Source organism: Microtus oregoni, unplaced genomic scaffold, assembly GCF_018167655.1.
Source record: "Microtus oregoni isolate MIOR12 unplaced genomic scaffold, Mior012 000004F_ref0000308, whole genome shotgun sequence".
NCBI classification, from domain to species: domain Eukaryota; kingdom Metazoa; phylum Chordata; class Mammalia; order Rodentia; family Cricetidae; genus Microtus; species Microtus oregoni.
The window spans coordinates 66363245-66384818 of NW_024543063.1; the positions used below are offsets into that span (position 1 = coordinate 66363245).

The 21574-nt window shown below is 41.3% G+C and overlaps 1 protein-coding gene across 1 annotated transcript in view; it reads left to right on the top strand.

Moving 5' to 3' along the window:
• Positions 1 to 526: 526 nt before the first annotated feature.
• LOC121447364 (zinc finger protein 809-like) overlaps positions 527 to 21574 on the top strand; it is a 71212-nt gene continuing 50164 nt past the window's right edge. The window contains exons 1-2 of the mRNA XM_041650547.1: positions 527 to 700; positions 6759 to 6932. Of these exons, the coding sequence (XP_041506481.1) occupies positions 527 to 700; positions 6759 to 6932 (348 nt within the window). The remainder of the gene's footprint in view (positions 701 to 6758; positions 6933 to 21574) is intronic.

Below are 21574 nucleotides of genomic sequence, written 5' to 3' on the forward strand. Positions count from 1 at the left end.
GTGCTGTTTGTTTTTGTCTAGTCTCTGGCACCAAATACCATGTGAATGTTGGGTCTTTCAATTAACTAAGAACAGATCTGTAACTTTGTTGCAAAGTGGGCCCAGGGGCCGTCACAGCAGGAGCGGATGGAATCAAAGGAGCAGGCCAGTTGTATCAGGCACACACCCTACACTGGCTCTTCACAGACTGGTGCATCCCTCAGCTCTCTCCCCTAGGGTTCTCTGTCTATAGCCAGAGCTGAACTCCTCCTAGCTGAGAGGCCCAAACCAGATGATTCTCCCTCTATTTTCAGCCACACTCACAAGCCTCCGCCTCATCCACTTGAACCCACAGTCTCCTCTTTTTCTCCAGTCTCCCTGGTTTCCCTTTCTCCCTTCTCAGCTCCAGGCTGCCCGTCCAGACAGTGCTGAGGTGTTCCCTGACAGGCTAGAGATCAATTTGTAGCTTGCCTCCTCACTGGTCTTCAAAATGCCACACTTCAAACAGTAAATTATGAAACAATCCAAGACGTCCTCCAGGACAAACATGAAAATCCAGCGCAATTCCCAAAGTGCCTTACAAAAGCGCTCTTACACTATGCCAAACCTGGATCTTCAGACTCCATACAGAAAACAACTCCTTGTGACCTACTTCTCCCAGAGTTTCCCAAACATCAGGTCCAAACTTAAACATCTAGAGAAAGGACCGCTGACTCCACAGGTAGAAGTCTTATCTGTGGCCTTCAAGGTGTACCACTGAGGAGATGAAAAGGCCCTAAAACAAAAATACCTGATGTTAGTGAAACCCTTTTAAGAATGAATCTTCTGAGACCTTTTCTTGCCCCCTTTCCCTTGGAACTACCTGATCTATCTCTCTTAATACCCTCCTGGGCCTATCTGTTCGCCATGTTCCTGGCCTCCCAGAAGCTGCCTACTAAGTCCTGCAGCTTCTATTAGCCCTCTGGGCCTCTCTGACCTAGTCCCTCCTGTCTCTCGGATGCACCTGAAGTCTCAGAGACTCTAAGTGCCCTCCTGGGCTTCTATCTTGCCTCTCAGTTGCCACTTGGACCTAACAGAAACTGCTTCAAGCAGAGTTCATTTTGTGACTCTTCCTCTCTTCCTCCATTGACTTGGGGTTTATTAAAGCCTCACTTTGTTACTACAAACAGAAGAGAGAGGTGGTCTTTGTCACTTCCTCTGGGAGGAATATTGCTTCTATGCTAAGCAGTAAGGTGTAGTAAAAGACTAGATCGGGCAACTCCAGCTGGATCTTCAAAAACATAAGACACAGCTTGATGCCTCTAGTCAGTGGCGCATTTACAGTCCAATATGGAATTGGGTACTACCATTATTAAACCCCTTTCTCCTCCCTTTCTTAATCACACTGGTTGCACTGTGCCTTATAAACTTCTAGTCTCGATTCCTTCAACAACAGATTCAAAAATTTACTCATCAGACTTTTAATCAGTTGCTATTACAGGATTACTGGCTCCTAGCTACAGAGCCAGAGGCCAGAGACTCCCAAATATACCTTGATGGTGAAGATCAAGTTTGCCCAAAAGGGCTTTGCCGCCCTATTTCAACACTAAGTAGTCTAACAATCACATTGCTCCTCTTTCCCACGACATAATTGTTTATCAATAATAAACAACAAAAAGGGGGGAATGTAAGCCCCTCAGGTCACACGACCTCCAACTGCCAGGTTCCGCCCACAGGACATTCTAACTGTCTTAACTGCTGAAGCTAATCCCCACGTCATAGAGTAAGAAGCCCAATCTCTGAACATGAAATCCCACCAATCTCCACCCTGGAAAGCTCTACACTCTCCCCAAGAAACTCTGTATAAGCCCCGTATCCTGTTCAGATTGCTGCTGTTTCTCAATTGCATGCTTTCCGGTTTTTCCTGTCCCCAAAAATGTCTTGTGTGAGGTTTGTTGTGTGATATTACTTTGTGGTATTCCTTGGCTCCTGGCTGCCAGGAAACCTTTCCATCCAAGCTTTAATGCTTACAGTGGGGGCAGCCTTTGATGTTTCCCATGCCCAGGATACTGCCCAGTGTCTCAGTTGACTCCCTGTTACCTGCAAGATGTCCAACTCTCAGCTGCGTCTCCAGCACCACGTCTGCCTACACGCTGCCATGCTCCCTGCCATGATGATAATGGACTGAACCCCTGAAACTGTGAGTTGCCGTTTTTAAGCAATAGAAATTTTAGCTAAGACGAATGTCTTTTAGAAACTGTCATTTGTGTATGGGTCATCGCTGTTTTGTCTTTATCCAGAGGCAGTCATTTGCCCCCAGGGACAAATACCTCTTCTCCCTCTCTTTTGCCCACCTTTTCCTCTCTCCCTTATTCCCTTCCCTTTCTCCCTTGTCTTTTATCTCCTGCCTTCAGTACCGTGAACTCTGGTCAGTAGGTGAATAATCTAGTTAGACACCAGCTCAGCTTCTCCATGTTTCATGACGGAAGTGTGACCTCCAGAAACAAGACCTTAACATCAGGTTGTGTGAGCAACACAAGCCTTGGCAATAGCCTGTTCTATTGGGTGGTTTCCACGAGTCCCTTTTGTTAATAACTCAACAGGCTGTAACCTGTTCCTAGCACTGGAGGTTTAATTATGTGGCACAAGATGCCTACTTGAAGCCTTCTCTCCCCTGTTATTTTTTGTCTCCATGTGGGTTCCTTTCACATATGTATAGGAAGCTCCTAAGGTAGTCGGTTCCCATAGAGTTGTTCAAAGGAACTTTTTTATTTTCCATTTCTGATATTTCTTTTCTTTTTAAATTAATTTTTATTGAGCTCCATATTTTCTTCTGGTCCTCTCTGCTTCTCCCCTCCCTTCTTCAACCCTCATCAAAGGACTTTTAGTATTGGTTGTCCCTCTCCATTTTCCCTCTTTTACCTTTCTGTCCCATCCCCCTTTCATTAAACCATCCATTTCTAGTTTTCCTTCATAACACTATTTCCTTTCCTTGAGAGATACTCTGCTCCCTCCTGGTCCCTTAGTAGGTACCAAACCTCTGTGGTTATTCAGATTGTAGTTCCCATATCAGAACCTTAAAGGGAACATCCTTAAAAGAGAAAACATACCATCTTTGTCCACATGTGCTGAGCACTGTAGGCTTTTGTTGCTGGAGTCTGACATGGGCATGCGCAGATCACACAGGGTGCAGTCGCTGAGAACCATGTGTGCTCACAGCACATCACTATGCCCATGGAACTGGGCTGCTAAGGATGAAGCAGAGTTCAGCTCACACTGAGCAGAGCACACAGGGTGCAGTCGCTGAGAACCATGTGTGCTCACAGCACATCACTATGCCCATGGAACTGGGCTGCTAAGGATGAAGCAGAGTTCAGCTCACACTGAACCAAGGAGCTGCCCTGGCAGGACGTTCTTTTGGATCAGTGGGGAGACATAACCAGTGTTTTGAACATTTACTGTTGGGTTTGGGAGGGTGAAGATGCAGGTGGCTAAAGGGGAAGGCAGAGATGGCCGGGAGGACCTTAATTACGATGCCCATACTATAAGATCCCCTCAGTGGGCTCGCTGGTACAGCCACCTGTGGCCTGCATGCCTGGGTGCTTGGATCATAAAAGGCAGGAGTTTCCCCTCTACACAGGGTGGCCAGTGTGGGCGATGTGGCTTCTGTTGAGAGACTCATCAACTTCAATCAATATTGAACTAATATGACAGGAGTGCCAGGTAATGGGGCCTGGGGAGGGGCAAGGGGCAGGACGGGCAGGATGGGCAAGACGGGCAGGAGGGGCAGGAGGAGCAGAAACTCTGGGGGACAGACAGGGTCTGCCAGGGAGAAACACACCTTCCAGAGCTGCCTGAGGGAGGGCAGGGGTCATGCTTAAGGCTCTAAGGTACCCTAACCTGAAGAACCACCCTGTCTGTGGTCTCTGCACCTCAGCTTTTGAGACATTCTCTCACCCAAATCCCCACTGTGTTTTACTGATTGTCTTGGAGTATACTGATTCACCTAGATGTGCAGGCAAGCAAGATTTAGGGATCCTCCTGTATCCACTTCTCCTAGTTTGTCAGGGTGCTGGGGGCTCTGAACTCAGGTCTCAGGCTTGCAGGACAAGTGCTTTACCACCTGAGTTTTAACAGTCACTGCAGCCCTCTTTCTTAGTCCTTGTTTCTTATTTCTCTCTAGATTATAGACAGAAAACAATGGCCCTGAATAGTAGATTCTCCATAGCTCACATGCTCCTTGATCATGTCTGTAGTTGTGAGGTTATTTAGTCTATAGTTGTTCAGTCTTCCAAATTAGAGATTCATCCAAATAACAGAAGAGTAAATAATTGTTTCAAAGTATTCTTTTGCTTGATAAATGTATTCTTTAAAAACCCTGAATGTTCCAGCTCTTATTTTTCTATCCTGCCAATCTATTCATTCCCTGTGCGTAACTTAGATATCTCCTGTACAGCATACACATCTACTATCTCTCAAGATCCTCTCATTCTTAAAATATTCTTGTTCCTCTGTCCAGTCAGCTTTCCTTACATTCTATAAATTTAAATATTGAACACAATGAACGATGTTCAATTGAATCCTTAGTACATTTTGGCGTAAAGCTTTTTGAAAATTAAAGCAAGGGAGTATGATGTCATTGGTTATCTCCTTCTGGAGAGATTTGCTCAATTGGTGCTGGTGATGGATCATGGAGAGGTGTAAGACAAAGCCATTGTTACCATCTGGTGTCTGTACTAACATGGACACTCGATTGTCTGCGGACTATGATGTGTCCCTGTTGGCAGCAAATACAGAAACATCACTTCTGGACATTGAGAAATGAAAAAGTCAACATATTGATGGCCGAGGATTTAGATTTTTGTTTGTTGTTATTGCTATTCTAAATTTGATTACATTTCATAGTCTTAAGAGCTGATGTTTACATAGATATGAGCGACCTGTAGAATTGTCATGGGCCTGTGGATTGGGTCATATTTCATTTGATGTAAGACAAAACGGACTACATGATAACCTTTTATTTTGTATGGTAGCAAAGTAAAAATCATTGCCAATTATAGTTATAAAATATCATGAATTGTAAGTGGCAGATGTCAGTGATGCTAACGTGTGAAATAAAGAGGAAGGTAGGTGCAGTGGAACTGCCTGCATTCCTACCTACTGGGAGGATTAGCAAGTTCAAGGCCAGCTTAGGGAATATAGTTTTAAAATATTGTAAAATTATTGAATAAAATATTTTGTGTCGTGGGCTGGAGAGATGGCTCAAAAATTGAGAGCATTGCCTGCTCTTCCAAAGGTCCTGAGTTCAATTCCCAGCAACTACATGGTGGCTCACAACCATCTGTAATGAGGTCTGGTGCCCTCTTCTGGCCAGCAGGCGTACACACAGACAGAATATTGTATACATAATAAATAAATATTAAAAAATATTTTGTGTCTGCAGTGGGTATAATTCTGTTATTTCTCTTCACTGAAATACTGTGTTGTTATCATTTGGAAGGCTGATCATAATTGTATCCAGCAAACACTGAGCTGTCAGGTGCTGGAAACATTTGTACGTGGTCTTGAAGATGCGAGTTGAAGCATCACAGCTGCAGTGTTGATTCCCCATTCTACAGATGAAGAGATTGAATTACAGGCTTATAGGAAGTCTATTTTGTAACTACTAACAGTGATTGGGGTAGGATTCAAATCTAAGCTGAGTTCAATATTGTGGGCATCTCCTGTTATCCAGAGAGCCTGCTCTGAGGAAGGATGAAACCTGTGATAGAGCACTCGCCAAATGGCACAGCCATGCACTATATGCCTAGGACAGAAATAAGTAAATGCGAAAATTTTAGTTTCTTCTCTAACATCAGAAGGAAATGCTCTTTGCCATATAGTATTTACACTTTACTGTGCCTTTACATAGCAATCTGTAATTTCCTAAAATGTCCTCTCAATTTGTAGGACGCCACTGCATTACGTCTGTGCCCACAACCCCCCAGCTGTGCTGATATTGTTATTATCTAACTCTGCAGGCATTAATATCCAGGATGATGAAGGCTACACACCCATGATTAAGGAAGCTATTGGACAACAGTTTTGGCATGAAATGAATTAGATGTTATTCTTATTTTTATTGTTGTTGTGATAAAAAAGACTGGTGAAATCCATCTCAGGAAAGGAAACGTTTATTCGGCCTACAACTCTACATCACAGTCCGCCATGAAGGGAAACCAGGGCAGGAGCTCAATCAGGACCAGAGGTAGGAAATGAAGCAGAGGTCATGGGGGAATGCTGCTTTCCCATGGCTTTTTCCAAGTCTTGCTCAGATTTCTTATACTATTCAGGACCACCTGCCCAGTCATGCCACCTCCCCTAGGAAGCTGTGCCCTCCCATATCAACCTCAATCAAGAAAATGCTCTACAAGCTTCCTAGAGTCCAGTCTGTTGGAGGCAATTCTTCAAGTGAGGTTCTTTCTTTCCCGGTGTCTTCAGCCTCTGTCAAGTTATCAAAACATGCAAATAAATGAATATCTTCCCCCACTACAACAATGGCCAAACAGTGCTGGTGATATGCTTTACTACCTAGATGTGGTGGCACACCCCTGAAATTCTACTACATGGGAATGTTTTGGTGGGAGGTTATGAATTTAGGCAAGCCTGGAGTACTTAAGAGCACCCTGTCTCAAAAAGAGAGGGATAATGTGCATAACCTAAACAATTGATCTGATCCAAGAGTAACTATTCAATGCAATTTCGGAATGCCTATTCAAGTTCTTGAATTCAGTATCTCTTTCTTTATTTAATACCCACAGGCCACCCAGCGGGACAACGTGGAGTGTGTTTCTGTCTTACTGATGCAGGGTGCTGGTGCCCACGTAGTAGATTTCAGTGGGGATAGAGCCCTGCACCGTGCCGTTTCCAGAGATAGCACAACAATTGTTTGCGACCTGCTTGAATACGATGCAAATATTGAAGCCACAAAAGAGGTAAAAATCATTCAACTTCATTCCCAGTGGACTTCCAGCAATGACACTCAGCTCACTTTCCACATTCTGAAGCTCAAGCAATCTCACTGAATCTGTTCAGCGTTAAACATTTTTTTTTCCAAATCTGTTTTTCATAGTTCTTGTAGGTAACTTAAAGGAACTCAGCACATTGCATTTTGTTTCAGATGTGGGCTTTACTTTCAAAATGAACAAGAAAAGGATTTGGGCCCACACATGCTTCACATGCTCACAAGCAATGAAAAAATAATAATTTTAACTTAAATGTCTGTAGAAAAATCTGTGCAATTAAGAAGCTACTGATGTGGTTTGTCTTTCAGAGATGAGGCTAGAGTGGAAAGGTCTCAGGCACACAGGCAAATGGGAAAATTTGATCACTGAAGATAACATACTAAAAAGACATTTTTTAATTTACATTTTCAAATTTTCTGTGTACATAGTGAAGGGGCCAAAATGTGACTCCATCTTAGACAAGGAGCAACTTCATTGTATTTAATGACCTGAGTCTGAATCCAGCGAGTTCCCCAGTCAGGTTTAGCCAATCAGCTAAACAGTTGGAAACCTGTCCTTAAAAGGCTGAGAGACCCAGAATTGCAGGATCTGGCTGCTACTGACCATGTGACAGAAAAATCCCACAATGGATGAAAATGTTACTAGCCCTGTCCAAACAACATGCGCCCCATGTAACTACTCCCCGACTGCCCGATTATAGCAAAGATACTTAGAATTCTCTAAATCCCCCATTAAAAGGGCCTGCATGTCTTTGTCCCTGGTCCTCATTAGCATTTTATATGGGTGATGGACTGTTGCATCCTGGCTATTTCTGAAGAACAAGCACGCTTTGTGTTACATACCATTAGAGTCTGGGGTCTACCTCCAGCATTTTTTGGAGCACTACAATAGGAAATGATGTTTGGTTTGGGAGATAATTTTTAGTTTAGGGAAAAAATAGTTTTGAAAAACAGATGGAGAAACTGCTCCAGAGATGCCACTTGAGTCCAGTCATTCAACAGAGGCACACCAAACCTAACTGCATGTTTTGGGGTTGGGCCAATGGAGGCACATGTCCGTGGAGCTAAGAAGCCTGGAACCAGTGGGTGTCTGTGGAAAGTTCTGGACATGAGTGGCCAATGTTGGGCAGGGGAAGGTTTGTCAAAGGAAGAGAACCCCTGTGTATGTGAATCTGCAGCAAGGGCTGAAGATTCTTTTGTGACTCTTTTTGTTTACAAAATCTGTGATAAATTTCCAGTAGAGAAGCATGTCAATTTATAAAATTAATTTTTTTCTTTACAGTCTGGGTTGACATTATATAAATTTGACTTACATGAAAACCAACACGAGACAGCAGAGTTTTTAATACAGGACGTTGCGGATGAACATTTGGTGCTTTAGCCAAGTAGGTACTGTCAATTTTTTACAATCTTAGTGCTGTTCTTGAGGGTGACATTGCTAAAGTAATGAACACTAAAATCATAGGAGGAATATGGCTTCAACTCAGAAGCTCATATTGAGAAAGCCTAGCACACAGAGAGTATGAGCTGGAAAAGAGACTGTTCCAACATAAACAAAACACAGTGTGTAGCAGGGCTCAGCTTCCCATTTAAAAACAACAGTTTGTCATTCCTAATCTGATTGATTGGCAATGTTCTACAAGTTAAGTAAACTTCACATTAATGTTGTTTTTTTTGCAAAGTCTCAGCTTTCTTTCAACAGTGAAATTTATAATAATGTTAGTGTTTTTTTCTGTTTCTTATATATTTTTCAATGTTCTATGTTGAACATAAGCAGTTTTTTTTAAAACATGTTGTCTCTTAGATCACTCACTCTGCTTTAAGTGATTTCTGAACAATCAAATACGTTAGGTTGTCCATCATGACAATGAAATGATATTACCAGATGCTATTTTGTTTCCTGTTCTGTCTGAAATGTCTTGACATTGTGTTGGTCAGATGTTAATCTGTGAACAAAAGGTCCTGAAACAGTTAAATCTGGTTAGGGACAGTTGTCCACGATGAGTACAAAGAACTAAGACTCCATTGAGAAAATGCCTCCTCTGTAAGATGTAGTTGTAAGACATTTTCTTAATCAGTGATTGAAGGAAGCAAGCCAGTACCAGCTCCCCTCCGTGGCCTCTGTATCAGCTCCTGCCTCCAGGTTCCTTCCCTGTTTGGGTTCCTGCCCCGACGTCCACTAATCATGGACTATGATGTGGACACATAAGCCAAATGAATCCTCTGTCCCCAAGTTGATCTGGGTCATGGAGTTTCTTCACAGCAAGGGCAGCTCTACATAGGACACTTGGTATTCAAGATGAGTTCGGCTTTCAACAGCAAATGATTCCTATCTTTTTGTCCATTCATGTTGGTTTAAAGTCAGTTGAATTAGAAAGTAAAGCCTGTATGTGTGTGTACTTTATTTTTATTGAAAATACACTTTTGTACATTCCATATATTCTAAACATGTTCTAGCATCCCTCACCTTCACGTACTTGTTTTTGTGTCAGAGGACATGCATGCCATGATATTCCCATCCCAGACACAGAACAATACTGTGTGATGACTTTGCCTTCCATCTTATTGGAGGCAAGTTATATCTTTTATTTGGCACTTGGCCACTTACTCCAGGTGAGCAGGCTGGGAAACCTCTTTGGGATTTTACTATCTCCACCTCCCATGTAGTATAAAAGTGCTGGGATTATAGACACATTACACAGTGTCTGACTTTTTCCTGAGTTCCAGGTATTCAAATTCTGGGCTGGTGTGACAAGTATAGATACCCACTGAGCCATCTATCTGCCCTAAAACACACAATTTTTAAAAGAAGACTTTGAGCCTAAATTAAAGAAGTTGTTATAAGCAGATTGCTCTTAATTATGGAACTAAGGCTTCTGAGTGAAGAGCACATTCGATTAGACTTGTAATCTAGTTAGAGGGCCTGTGTCTCCCTCTGACGAGAACCAGTTAATGCCATCTATTCCTCCTTTAACATAAGATAAACAGAAATTTGTAAAGCTGACACTGTTGAAGCATACAGAGAAAGTATGCTTGTGACTTTGACATGGTATAGCACAGTCTTAGGAAATCACGACTAGGAACATGTCTCAGGAGTAAAGTACTTATCACACAAGCCCAGGAATTCAGAGTTCAACTCCTCAGAACACAGAAAGGGCCTCATGTGCTAGTGGGCATCTTTAATCTCAGGGAACCTCGAGGGACATGGGAGATGGTGACAGGAAACTGTCTAGAATGTTAGACTTTAGTTAGCCTGGCTTTTACAGCTGTTAATGACATGAAACTCTGCCTCAAACTAAGTCAGGAGGAAAGGACTGACAGTCAAGGATGTCCTCTGACCTGAAAGCATGCACCGGGTCAACTGACACATGTGAGCAGGAACGCATGTCAAATATGGAGATAAAAAATAAGTTTCTATCCTTGATCTAATAAGACTGGGGATACTTATCTGCTAAAAAGACATTGAACACAGTGGTCAAGGTTGAAGGTTTTCCTATAATCTGCTTGAGATCACTTCAGCAGCAGTGCTATTTTGGACAAAGTTCACATCGCCGGTGAAAAGTTCCCACAAGTTCCAAGACCGTGATGACAGCCAAAGCAGAAACTAGGAACATAAAGATGCTGGTCCAGAGTATACTGTCAATAGTCCCTGAAGTACAGGAGTCTTAGCTGTGACCTGGGAAGAATAAAGCTGACAAAGGCACGTTGCTTTCTTTGAGTTTTGAAGCTGGTTGTGCGTTATAAAGACTCAGAATTACCCAGAAAGGCTTACTGAACAAAGAAACACCCAGGCTGTGGTTTCAAAATTCACACATGAATAAACTGTTAAAACTATTTGACAGTACCACAAATGTCATGGCTTCTAAAAATGCAGGCAAAGGGATGCTTAGAGGCAAAAAAAAAGTTCCTCATATATTGACTACTGAGAGCATAGCACTCAAAGAAAGGCCTCCAAAGTACACGGCAGAGATAGGACTGTGGGGCCATAGGGACGTGGGCAGATGAATGGAACAGGAGCACTGACTCCACGAGCATATGAATACAAGGTCGCTGGAGCGTTCAAAGCCAATCATATGGAAAAAGCACTACTATCATTTGTGTGTATGTGTTTGTGTGTGTGTGTGTGTGTGTGTGTCTGAGTGTGTGTGTGTGGTTTGATTATGAAGTAAATTATTTTTTCTTTCTTCGTAATGAGAGTAAAGGTGGAAAGGACAGCAGTCATTAATCATCATCAATTGTTGAAGATTGAATTTAGAGTTTTGGCTGGGCCTCTTTCCCATGCCTTTAATCCCAGGACTTGGGAGGCAGGAGAGAAAGAGAGCTCTTTGATTTCAAGACCAACATGATGCATACAGTGGGTATAAAGTCAGCTGGACTCGTAATGAAATCCTGTTTCTAAAAAAGGTATTTGCAAAGATAAATATCTAATGTAAGATAATTAGGGAATTAAAAGAAAAGAATTTAAAAAACATGCTAAGTGTTTCTAGATGAATAGTTAAATGATGATCACTTTTAAACATATGTTGCAGTGAAGGAACAGCTGCAAAAGATCCAGAGGAGATGAAGAAAAAGCATGCCAGCTTCAACAAAGGTAAGAATTGCTCCATCTGCTCCTACCTTCCCTAAAGAAAACAAGGAAGAGAAAAGATTTTAGATCCCCAAACAGGAGTTGAGGAAATCAAGTATAAATGCATTTCTGTTGTTTTCAAATATTCTAGAAAGCCAGAGTTAATTAAGAAACTATTTCTAAGCACTTTCAACTGTGAAAATATATTGTCAAAACATTGCTTAATTTGTTTTAATGCTGATATCTGTACTTCCTTTGAATAAAAAAAGAAAACATCTTTACATCGCAAGTGTCCTCCATAGTAACATTGCAGCAAATAGGATTGTTAGAAACACAGATTCTCCTTGAGAATTTATGGGAAATACCTTGTATGTTATACTTCATATGGTTACACATCTCAGTGCCACTAATGTATGTCACAAACTTCAATAATGAATCACTTTCATTAATTAATTTCTTACCTTGTGATGTAATAAAATCATCTGACCTCTTAAACCTCTGTATAATTTCTCATTTGGACAGTTTTGCCATACTCTGTTTTCTTTAGAAATCTCCCATTTTACCGTGAAATTTTGTTCCATAGTGAATGTATTGATTTTAGGAAGTCTTATCAATCTTGAGATGATTTTCTTTACTTTTTCTTCTTTCCTACATTTCTTCCAACTTATCTTCCCTTCTTCTTTCTTCTTTCCCCTTCCTTTTTTCCTTCCTTCTTTCCTTCCTTCCTTCCTTCCTTCCTCTCTTTCTTCACTTCTTCTTTTCTTTCTTGTTTTTTGGTTTTCTGAAGGGATACAGGTTGAACACAATGCTTTGGGAGCGTTCTAAGCAAGCACCCTACCCATTGCCTCTACCTTTAGTACTTTTCCCTTTAGTTTTTGTTAATAGAACAGGGTAAGGGGGTACATCATTTCCATGCTGCAAAGCAGGATTCAACAAGAAAAATTGGAACAAAAAGTTTTAAAAATGATATCATTCTGTATTTCAAAGAATTAGCTTCTTTTCCATTGAGTCTGGAGAGACTCTCTGGCAGTGGCAGGAACACTGTGGAGTTTTTGAATTCAGCAACTGTCATCACAGTGTCTCTTATACCTAACTTTCCAGTGGCAACCACACTAGGTAGTGAATCCAAAACCTTCTTCCCTCAAGAGGTAAGATGAAGAGAGTCAATATTACTGCAATGGAGACAGCTTTGTGTCTCTTTATTATGAAGTTTGTTGTTCTTGGCATTTGTGGTGGTGAGAACCGACTGATGGCTCCTGCATGACAAGCAGAGGCTTTACCACTGAGCCACAATCCCAGCCAACTAGTTGGTAGGTCAAATGCCTTCCTGAGTCATGGGGAATGCTAGGAAGGCATTAGGTTCCCTGACTTTAAAAAAGACAAATAAAATGAATGAAAGTTTCAATTTCTTTCATTCTGTTTGTTTTTGCTTATTTTGGTTTGGGGAGACAGGGTTTTTCTGTGTGTAGATTTAGTCTGGCCCTTTAACTCCTTCTGTACACCTGGCTGCCCTTGAGCTCCCATACAGCCATTTGCATCTGTTCCCAAGTGCTAAGATTAAAGGTGAGACCTCTACAGTAAATCCAGAAACTGTTTCTAGTGTCATTAGCCCAAAGTCAAACAAGAACCACAGAAGCTATTTGGTGACACAGTCAATTGGTGCTTCTACTGGTAAGGATGCTGCTCTCCATCTGTCTAAGAGAGATCATTTAGGATCATCACATCTGTGTATGGGTGAGGGGTTAATTTTCGATATTATCCTTGACAAATTTAAGTCTTCTCTGATTTGAAATATACAGAAAATGGATGAATTCTACATGAAGAACCTGCATACAAAAGAGTATTAGTATTAGTCTAGCTTGGTCTCAAAAATTGATACTATGCGTCTACTCACTTTATATGTTATACTTCTCTAGCATTGTAATAAAATGCCTTTTGATTTTTTTAGAAGTACATTACAGTACTGAACCAATTCCTTCTTGCAGATAAGTTTTAAGAATAATTAATACTAAAGAATTTCAAAGATAAGAAACTAATTTTTGGTTGTATTCTCAGATAGATACCATTTCTTTATTCTCACTTTATTTATATTGGAGTTTGTGCTTGGGCATGCAATGACACCTAAATGGAAGTCAGAAGACAACCTTCTGCTTCAGTCCTCACCTTCTTTTGACAGTCTTTCTCGCTGTTTCTCTATAGCTGAAGCTCAGGGTCCATTCGCTTCCTGGGATTCTCTTGTGTTTAGATAGATACTATTTTAAACAACCATTTTTTTTGCTTTTTGTTAGAGTCCCCAGAGTATTATCAATGTATGTCTAGACTGAAAAATTGTTTGTAGATCATGGACATGAGGTTTATACTCAACCATCATTTCCCCAGGAGCAATTCTGTTCTGAAACATGAGCCTGCAGATATTAACCAAACACATTACGTCCATCTGACACTTCTTGCCTTTTCAAAACCTTTCTGAAATCAGCTGGTGAACTAGAACTTCATCCCATTTACCTTTCTGAGAGCTGACAGAATTTGGGATCAATCTGAGTTATTACACAGTATTACAAGAAGCCAACAAATTACTTTCCTCCTGTGACACCATCTCTACATGCAGAGGTTCTTTTATCCAGTGTAGCACCCTTTCATAGATGGTGGAAGACCCCATGCCTTCCTCCTACCACAGTGCTCCATCCGTCACTTGTCCATTCATGTGAGCTGTTTTTTTTAATTGAGAAAAGAAGAAAAAAAATAAACAAAAATCAAGTTTCCACCTCCTCCCAGCCTCCCATTTCCCTCCCCCTCCTCCCACCCTTCTCCCCCTCCTCCCACCCTTCTCCCCCTCCCCCCACTCCTCTCCCCCTCCATCTCCAGTCCACAGAGCAGTCCGGGTTCCCTGCCCTGTGGTAAGTCCTAGGTCCTCCCCCCTCCGTCCATATCTAAGAAGGTGAACATCCAAACTGGCTAGGCTCCCACAAAGCCAGCACATTAAGTAGGATCAAAACCCCGTGCCATTGTCCTTGGCATCTCATCAGCCCTCATTGTTCGCCATGTTCAGAGAGTCCGGTTTTATCCCATGCTTTTTCGGTCACAGTCCAGCTGGCCTTGGTGAGCTCCCAGTAGATCAGCTCCACTGTCTCAGTGGGTGGGTGCATGCCTCGTGGTCCCGACTTCTTTGCTAATGTTCTCCCTCCTTCTGCTCTTCATTGGGACCTTGGGAGTTCAGTCCAGTGCTCCTGTGTGGGTCTCTGTCTCTATCTCTATCCATCACCAGATGAAGGTTCTATGATGATATGCAAGATATTCGTCAGTTTTGCTATAGGACAGGGTCATTTCAGGTTCCCTATCCTCAGCTGCCCAAGGAACTAACTGGGGACCTCGGCTTGGGCACCTGGGAGCCACTCTAGGTTCAAGTCTCTTGCCCACCCTAAAGTGGCTCCCTTACCTAAGAATTGTGGTTCCGTGCTCTCCTATCCACCTTTCCTTTATCCCAATTCTCCTGTTTTCCCATGTCCCCCCTCCTTCCCTTCTACCTTTTCTCATCCCATCTCCCATTACCCCCAACCCACCCCACCCCCAAGATCCCAATTTTCTCCCCGGCAATTTGGTCTACTTCCCTTAGCCAAGAGGACAACTATATGTTTTTCCTTTGGTTCACCTTCTTACTTAGCTTCTTTAGGTTCACCTATTGTAGACTCCGTGGCCCTTATTTATGGCTAGAAACCAATTATGAGAGAGTACATCCCATGTTCATCTTTTTGGGTCTAGGACACCTCACTCAGGATAGTGTTTTCTATTTCCATCCATTTGCATGCAAAATTCGAGAAGTCATTGTTTTTTACAGCAGCGTAGTACTCTAGTGTGTATATATTCCATACTTTCTTCATCCATTCTTCCATTGAAGGGCATCTAGGTTGTTTCCAGGTTCTGGCTATTACAAATAGTACTGCTATGAACATAGTTGAACAAATGCTTTTGTCATATGATAGAGCATCTCTTGGGTATATTCCCAGGAGTGGTATTGCTGGGTCCAAGGGTAAGTTGATCCCGAATTTCCTGAGAAACCGAAACACTGACTTCCACAGTGGTTGCACAAGATTGCATTCCCACCAGCAATGGATGAGGGTACCCCTTCCTCCACAGCCTCTCCAGCAAAGGTTATCCTTTGTGTTTTTGACTTTAGCCATTCTGACAGGTGTAAGATGATATCTCAAAGTTGTTTTGATTTGCATTTCCCTGATTGCTAAGGAAGTTGAGCACGACCTTAAGTGTCTTTTGGCCATTTGAAATTCTTCTCTTGAGAATTCTCTGTTCAGATCAGTGCCCCATTTTTTAATTGGGTTAATTAGCATTTTAAAGTCTAGTTTCTTGAGTTCTCTATATATTTTGGAGATCAGACCTTTGTCAGTTGCGGGGTTGGTGAAGATCTTCTCCCAGTCAGTAGGTTGCCTTTGTGTCTTAGTGACAATGTCCTTTGCTTTACAGAAGCTTCTCAGTTTAAGTAGGTCCCATTTATTCAATGTTGCCCTTAATGTCTGTGCTTCTGGGGTTATACATAGGAAGCGATCTCCTGTGCCCATCTGTTGTAGGGTATTTCCCACTTTCTCTTCTATCAGGTTCAGTGTGTTCGGGCTGATATTGAGGTCTTTAATCCATTTGGACTTGAGTTTTGTGCACGGTGATAGATATGGGTCTATTTTCATTCTTCTACAGGATGACATCCAGTTATGCCAGCACCATTTGTTGAAGATGCTTTCTTTCTTCCATTGTATACTTTTAGCTCCTTTATCAAAAATGAGGTGTTCATAGGTTTGTGGGATAAAATCTGGGTCTTCTATACGATTCCATTGGTCGACTTCTCTGTTTTTATGCCAGTACCACACTGTTTTCATTACTGTAGCTCTGTAATAGAGTTTGAAGTCGGGGATGGTAATGCCTCCAGAAGATCGTTTATTGTATAGGATTGTTTTGGCTATCCTGGGTTTTTTGTTTTTCCATATAAAGTTGATTATTGTCCTCTCCAGATCTGTGAAGAATTTTGATGGGATCTTGATGGGGATTGCATTGAATCTATAAATTGCCTTTGGTAGAATTGCCATTTTTACTATGTTGATCCTCCCAATCCAAGAGCAAGGGAGGTCCATCCATTTTTTGGTATCCTCTTCAATTTCTTTCTTCAATACCTTAAAGTTCTTGTCAAATAGATCTGTCACTTCCTTGGTTAGATTTACCCCAAGATATTTTATGCTGTTTGTGGCTATTGTGAATGGTGAAGCTTCTCTGATTTCCCTCTCTGCTTCCATATCCTTTGTGTATAAGAAGGCGACTGATTTTTTGGAGTTGATCTTGTATCCTGCCACATTACTAAAGCTGTTTATCAGCTGTAAAAGTTCTTTGGTGGAGTTTTGGGGGTCGCTTAAGTACACTATCATATCATCTGCAAATAACGAAAGTTTCACTTCTTCCTTTCCAATTCGAATCCCCTTGATCCCATTATGTTGTCTTATTGCTATTGCTAGAACTTCAAGCACTATATTGAAGAGGTATGGCGAGAGTGGACAGCCTTGTCGTGTTCCTGAATTTAATGGGATGGCTTTGAGTTTCTCTCCGTTTAATTTGATGTTATCTGTCGGCTTGCTGTATATAGCTTTTATTATATTTAGGTATGGCCCTTGTATCCCTAATCTCTCCAAGACTTTTAACATAAATGGATGTTGAATTTTGTCAAATGCTTTTTCAGCATCTAATGAAATGATCATATGGTTTTTTCTTTCAGTTTATTTATATGCTGGATTACATTGATAGATTTTCGTATGTTGAACCAGCCCTGCATCGCAGGAATGAAGCCTACTTGATCATAATGGATAATTTTTCGGATGTGTTCTTGGATTCGATTTGCCAGTATTTTGTTGAGGATTTTTGCGTCAATATTCATGAGTGAGATTGGCCTGTAGTTCTCTTTCCTGGTTGAGTCTTTGAGTGGTTTTGGTATCAGAGTAATTGTGGCTTCATAAAAAGAATTTGGTAATGACCCTTCTGTTTCTATATTGTGGAATACATTAAGGAGTATAGGTATTAGGTCTTCTTGGAAGTTCTGGTAGAATTCTGCATTGAAACCATCTGGTCCTGGGCTTTTTTTGGTAGGGAGGTTTTTGATAACAGCTTCTAATTCTTTGCGACTGACAGGTCTGTTTAGATTGTTCACCTGGTCCTGGTTTAGTATTGGTAAATGGTATTTATCTAAAAACGTGTCCATTTCTTTTACATTTTCCAGTTTTGTGGCATACAGGCTTTTGTAGTAAGATCTAACGACTCTCTGAATTTCCTCTGTGTCTGTGGTTATGTCCCCCTTTTCATTTCTGATCTTATTAATTTGCGTGTTCTCTCTCTGCCGTTTGATTAATTTGGATAGGGATTTATCAATCTTGTTGATTTTCTCCAGGAACCAGCTTTTTGTTTCATTGATTCTTTGTATTGTTTTCTGTGTTTCTATTTTGTTGATTTCAGCCCTCAGTTTGATTATTTCCAGTCTTCTGCTCCTCCTAGGTGAGTCTGCTTCTTTTTTTTCTAGAGCTTTCAAGTGGGCTGTTAAGTCTCCAATATGTGCTTTCTGTTTTCTTTAGGTGGGCACTTAGTGCGATGAACTTTCCTCTCAGGACTGCTTTCATAGTGTCCCATAAGTTCGAGTATGTTGTTTCTTTATTTTCATTGAATTCAAGGAAGACTTTAATTTCTTTCTTAATTTCTTCCTTAATCCAGGTATGGTTCAGTAGTTGACTGTTCAGTTTCCATGAGTTTGTAGGCTTTCTGGGGGTAGCATTGTTGTTGAATTCTAACTTTAATCCATGGTGATCTGATAAGACACAGGTGGTTACTAATATTTTTTTGTAACTGTGTAAGTTAGCTTTGTTACCGAGTATGTGGTCAATTTTCGAGAAGGTTCCATGAGCTGCAGAGAAGAAGGTATATTCTTTCCTCTTTGGGTGGAATAATCTACAGATGTCTGTTAAGTCCATTTGCTTCATTACCCCCATTAATTCTCTAATTTCTCTGTTAGGTTTCTGTCTGATTGACCTGTCCATTGGTGAGAGAGGAGTGTTGAAGTCTCCTACTATTAGTGTGTGTGGTTTGATGGCTGCCTTGAGTTTTAGTAATGTTTCTTTTACGTACGTGGGTGCTTTTATATTAGGTCATAGATATTCAGGATTGAGACTTCTTCCTGATGAATTGTTCCTGTTATGAGTATAAAATGTCCCTCTCCATCTCTTCTGATTGTTTTAAGTTTGAAGTCAACTTTGTTAGAAATTAGTATGGCCACACCTGCTTGTATCTTAGGTCCATTTGCTTGATAAGCCTTTTCCCAGCCCTTTACTCTGAGTAGGTGCCTATCGTTGTGGTTGAGGTGTGTTTCTTGTAGACAGCAGAATGTTGGATCCTGTTTTCTTATCCAATCTCTTAGCCTGTGCCTTTTTATAGGTTAGTTGAGCCCATTGATATTAAGTGATATTAATGACCAGTAGTTGTTAACTCCGGTCACTTTTTTAGTAGTAGGGTTTGTGTGTTTCCCTTCTTTGATTTACGCTGGTGAAGGGTCTCTAGATGTCTGATTTATTGTGGTCATTGTTGGAGTCCTTGGTTAGTGATTTTCCTTCTATTATTTTCTGTAAGGCTGGATTTGTGGCTACGTATTGTTTAAATTTGTTTTTATCCTGGAAAATTTTGTTTTCTCCATTTATAGTGAATGAAAGTTTGGCTGGATATAGTAGTCCGGGCTTGCATCCATGATCTCTTAGTTTTTGCAGTACATCTATCCAGGACCTTCTGGCTTTCATGGTTTGCATAGGGAAGTCAGATGTAAGTCTGATAGGTTTACCTTTATAAGTAACTTGGCCTTTTTCCTTTGCGGCTCTTAATATTCTTTCTTTATTCTGTATATTTTGTGTTTTGATTATTATATGGCGAGGGGATGTTTTCTTTTGATCCAGCCTATTTGGTGTTCTGTATGCTTCTTGAACCTTCATAGGTACATCTGTCTTCAGGTTGGGAAAGTTTTCTTCTATAATTTTATTAAGTATATTTTCTGGACCGTTGAGCTGCACTTCTTCTCCTTCTTCTACTCCAATTATTCTTAGGTTTGGTCTTTTTATTGTGTCCCATATTTCCTGAATGTTTTGTGATGAGAGTTTGTTGGACTTGCCGTTTTCTTTGATCAGAGCGTTTATTTTCTCTATGTTATCCTCAGAATCTGAGATTCTTTCTTCTATCTCTTGTATTCTGCTGGTTATGCTTGATTCTGTAGTCTCTATTCGTTTACCTAGATTTTCCATGTCCAGCCGGCCCTCTGTTTGTGTTTTCTTCTTTGCTTCCATTTCAGTTTTCAAGTCATGAACTGTTTCCATTATCTGCTTGATTGTTTTTCCTTGGTTTCCTAGGGTATCATTCACTGATTTACTCAATTCCTCGAACTTTCTGTTATACTTCTCATCTATTTCTATAAGGGCGTTTTTTATATGCTATTTAAGGGTGTCAATCACTTTCATGAAGTCAGTTTTTTCTACTTCTTCTTGATTAAGCTGTTCATGTCCTCCTGTTGTGAGGTCACTGGCTTCTGGTGGTTTCGTGTTGTTTTTCAGATTGTTGGGAGAATTCCTGCATTGGCGTCTGCCCATCTCTTCCTCCCAATACTCCCCTTTGGATCTTCTTTTACAGGATCAGGTCTTCTTGCCCACTGATGTACCTTCCCAGTGATGTCACTCCCCAGAGATGTTTCTCCACAATGATGTTTCACTTGGGGCCCAGATCGAAACTCCGCTGCTTGGTTAGCTCGCTAACAAAGGGCCCACCCTGCTCGCTGCGGGCAGGCTATGGGAACAAAGGAGCTGCAGGCCACCCCTTTGTCCTCCCGGTTCGGGTTCGGTCCCAGCGCCCCAGCAGGCTGAGCAGGGAGGCGCTATGCGGCCAAAGAAGGGAGGGAGGGAGGGAGACAGGGGGTGGGGGGATCTGGATGTAAGCTGTATGGGATAGGAAGAGAGAGGAGGTATGGCTCATGTGAGTTGTTTTTACAGTAATGAAGTCTCTCAATCTCAGTAGACTATCTGAATATAGAGAGCCAAACCGTAGCATGACTATTGTTTGTGTCTATAAAAGGGGGCTTTGCCTTCCCCATCAGGTGGACATGAACATAGAGTTTAAGGCCCCTTCCCCTCAATGATATCTCAGACACTGATTTGGCAGACAACTGAAGGTTGTATGTCGAGCTAGGTCTGTGCTTATCTTGATTGATTACTTCCATAATAGAGAACAATTGTGTTATATTTTGTGGGGCCATGTATCAATAAAACATTGGATATACATTAGTAAGTTGCTTATTTGTTCCAAGTTAAAAGATCCAAAAAATCGTCACAGCTAATGTCCAAAGTGCAGTTTCATAATTTGCAGTAGCTACAACTTTTCAAAGACACCACTTGCAAAAACCATGTTACTTTCTACAAGGAATTCTAAACAGTCTCAAGCTAAAAACCTGAAAATATCTACTAAGTTTTATTGTTGTTTGTTCATGTTTTTATCTTGTTAAGTTAATAGCAATGCTCATTTGGCATAGAAACAGGCCCACTGTGGTTTCAAGATTCACTCATGAACGGACTACTAAGGAACAGCTTGAGCATATCCCAGGCCACGGTAGTTTGTAAGAGTGCTAGCAGAACCGGGAATCTATTCTATGGTTCACAAACAAATCTCATGGGAGATAACATCACATTCAGGTAGAACTCATAAAAAAACATGCAGAGACGGTTCTGTGGTGCTCCAGGAGCAGAGGATGACATGACAGGTGGAATCAGGGCACTAATTACATTGAGCACAAGAGTGAACTTCAGTTACTACAGTAAAAAATGTGCTGGGGAGGAACCAGTGTCTTTCTTCATGTGTGTGTGCGTGCGTGTGTGCGTGTGTGCGTGTGTGTGTGTGTGTGTGTGTGTGTGTGTGTGTGTGTGTTTCTATGCTTTGGATGGACTAATTTTTGTGGACTAAATTCTTTTCTTTCTTTTACGTGAGAA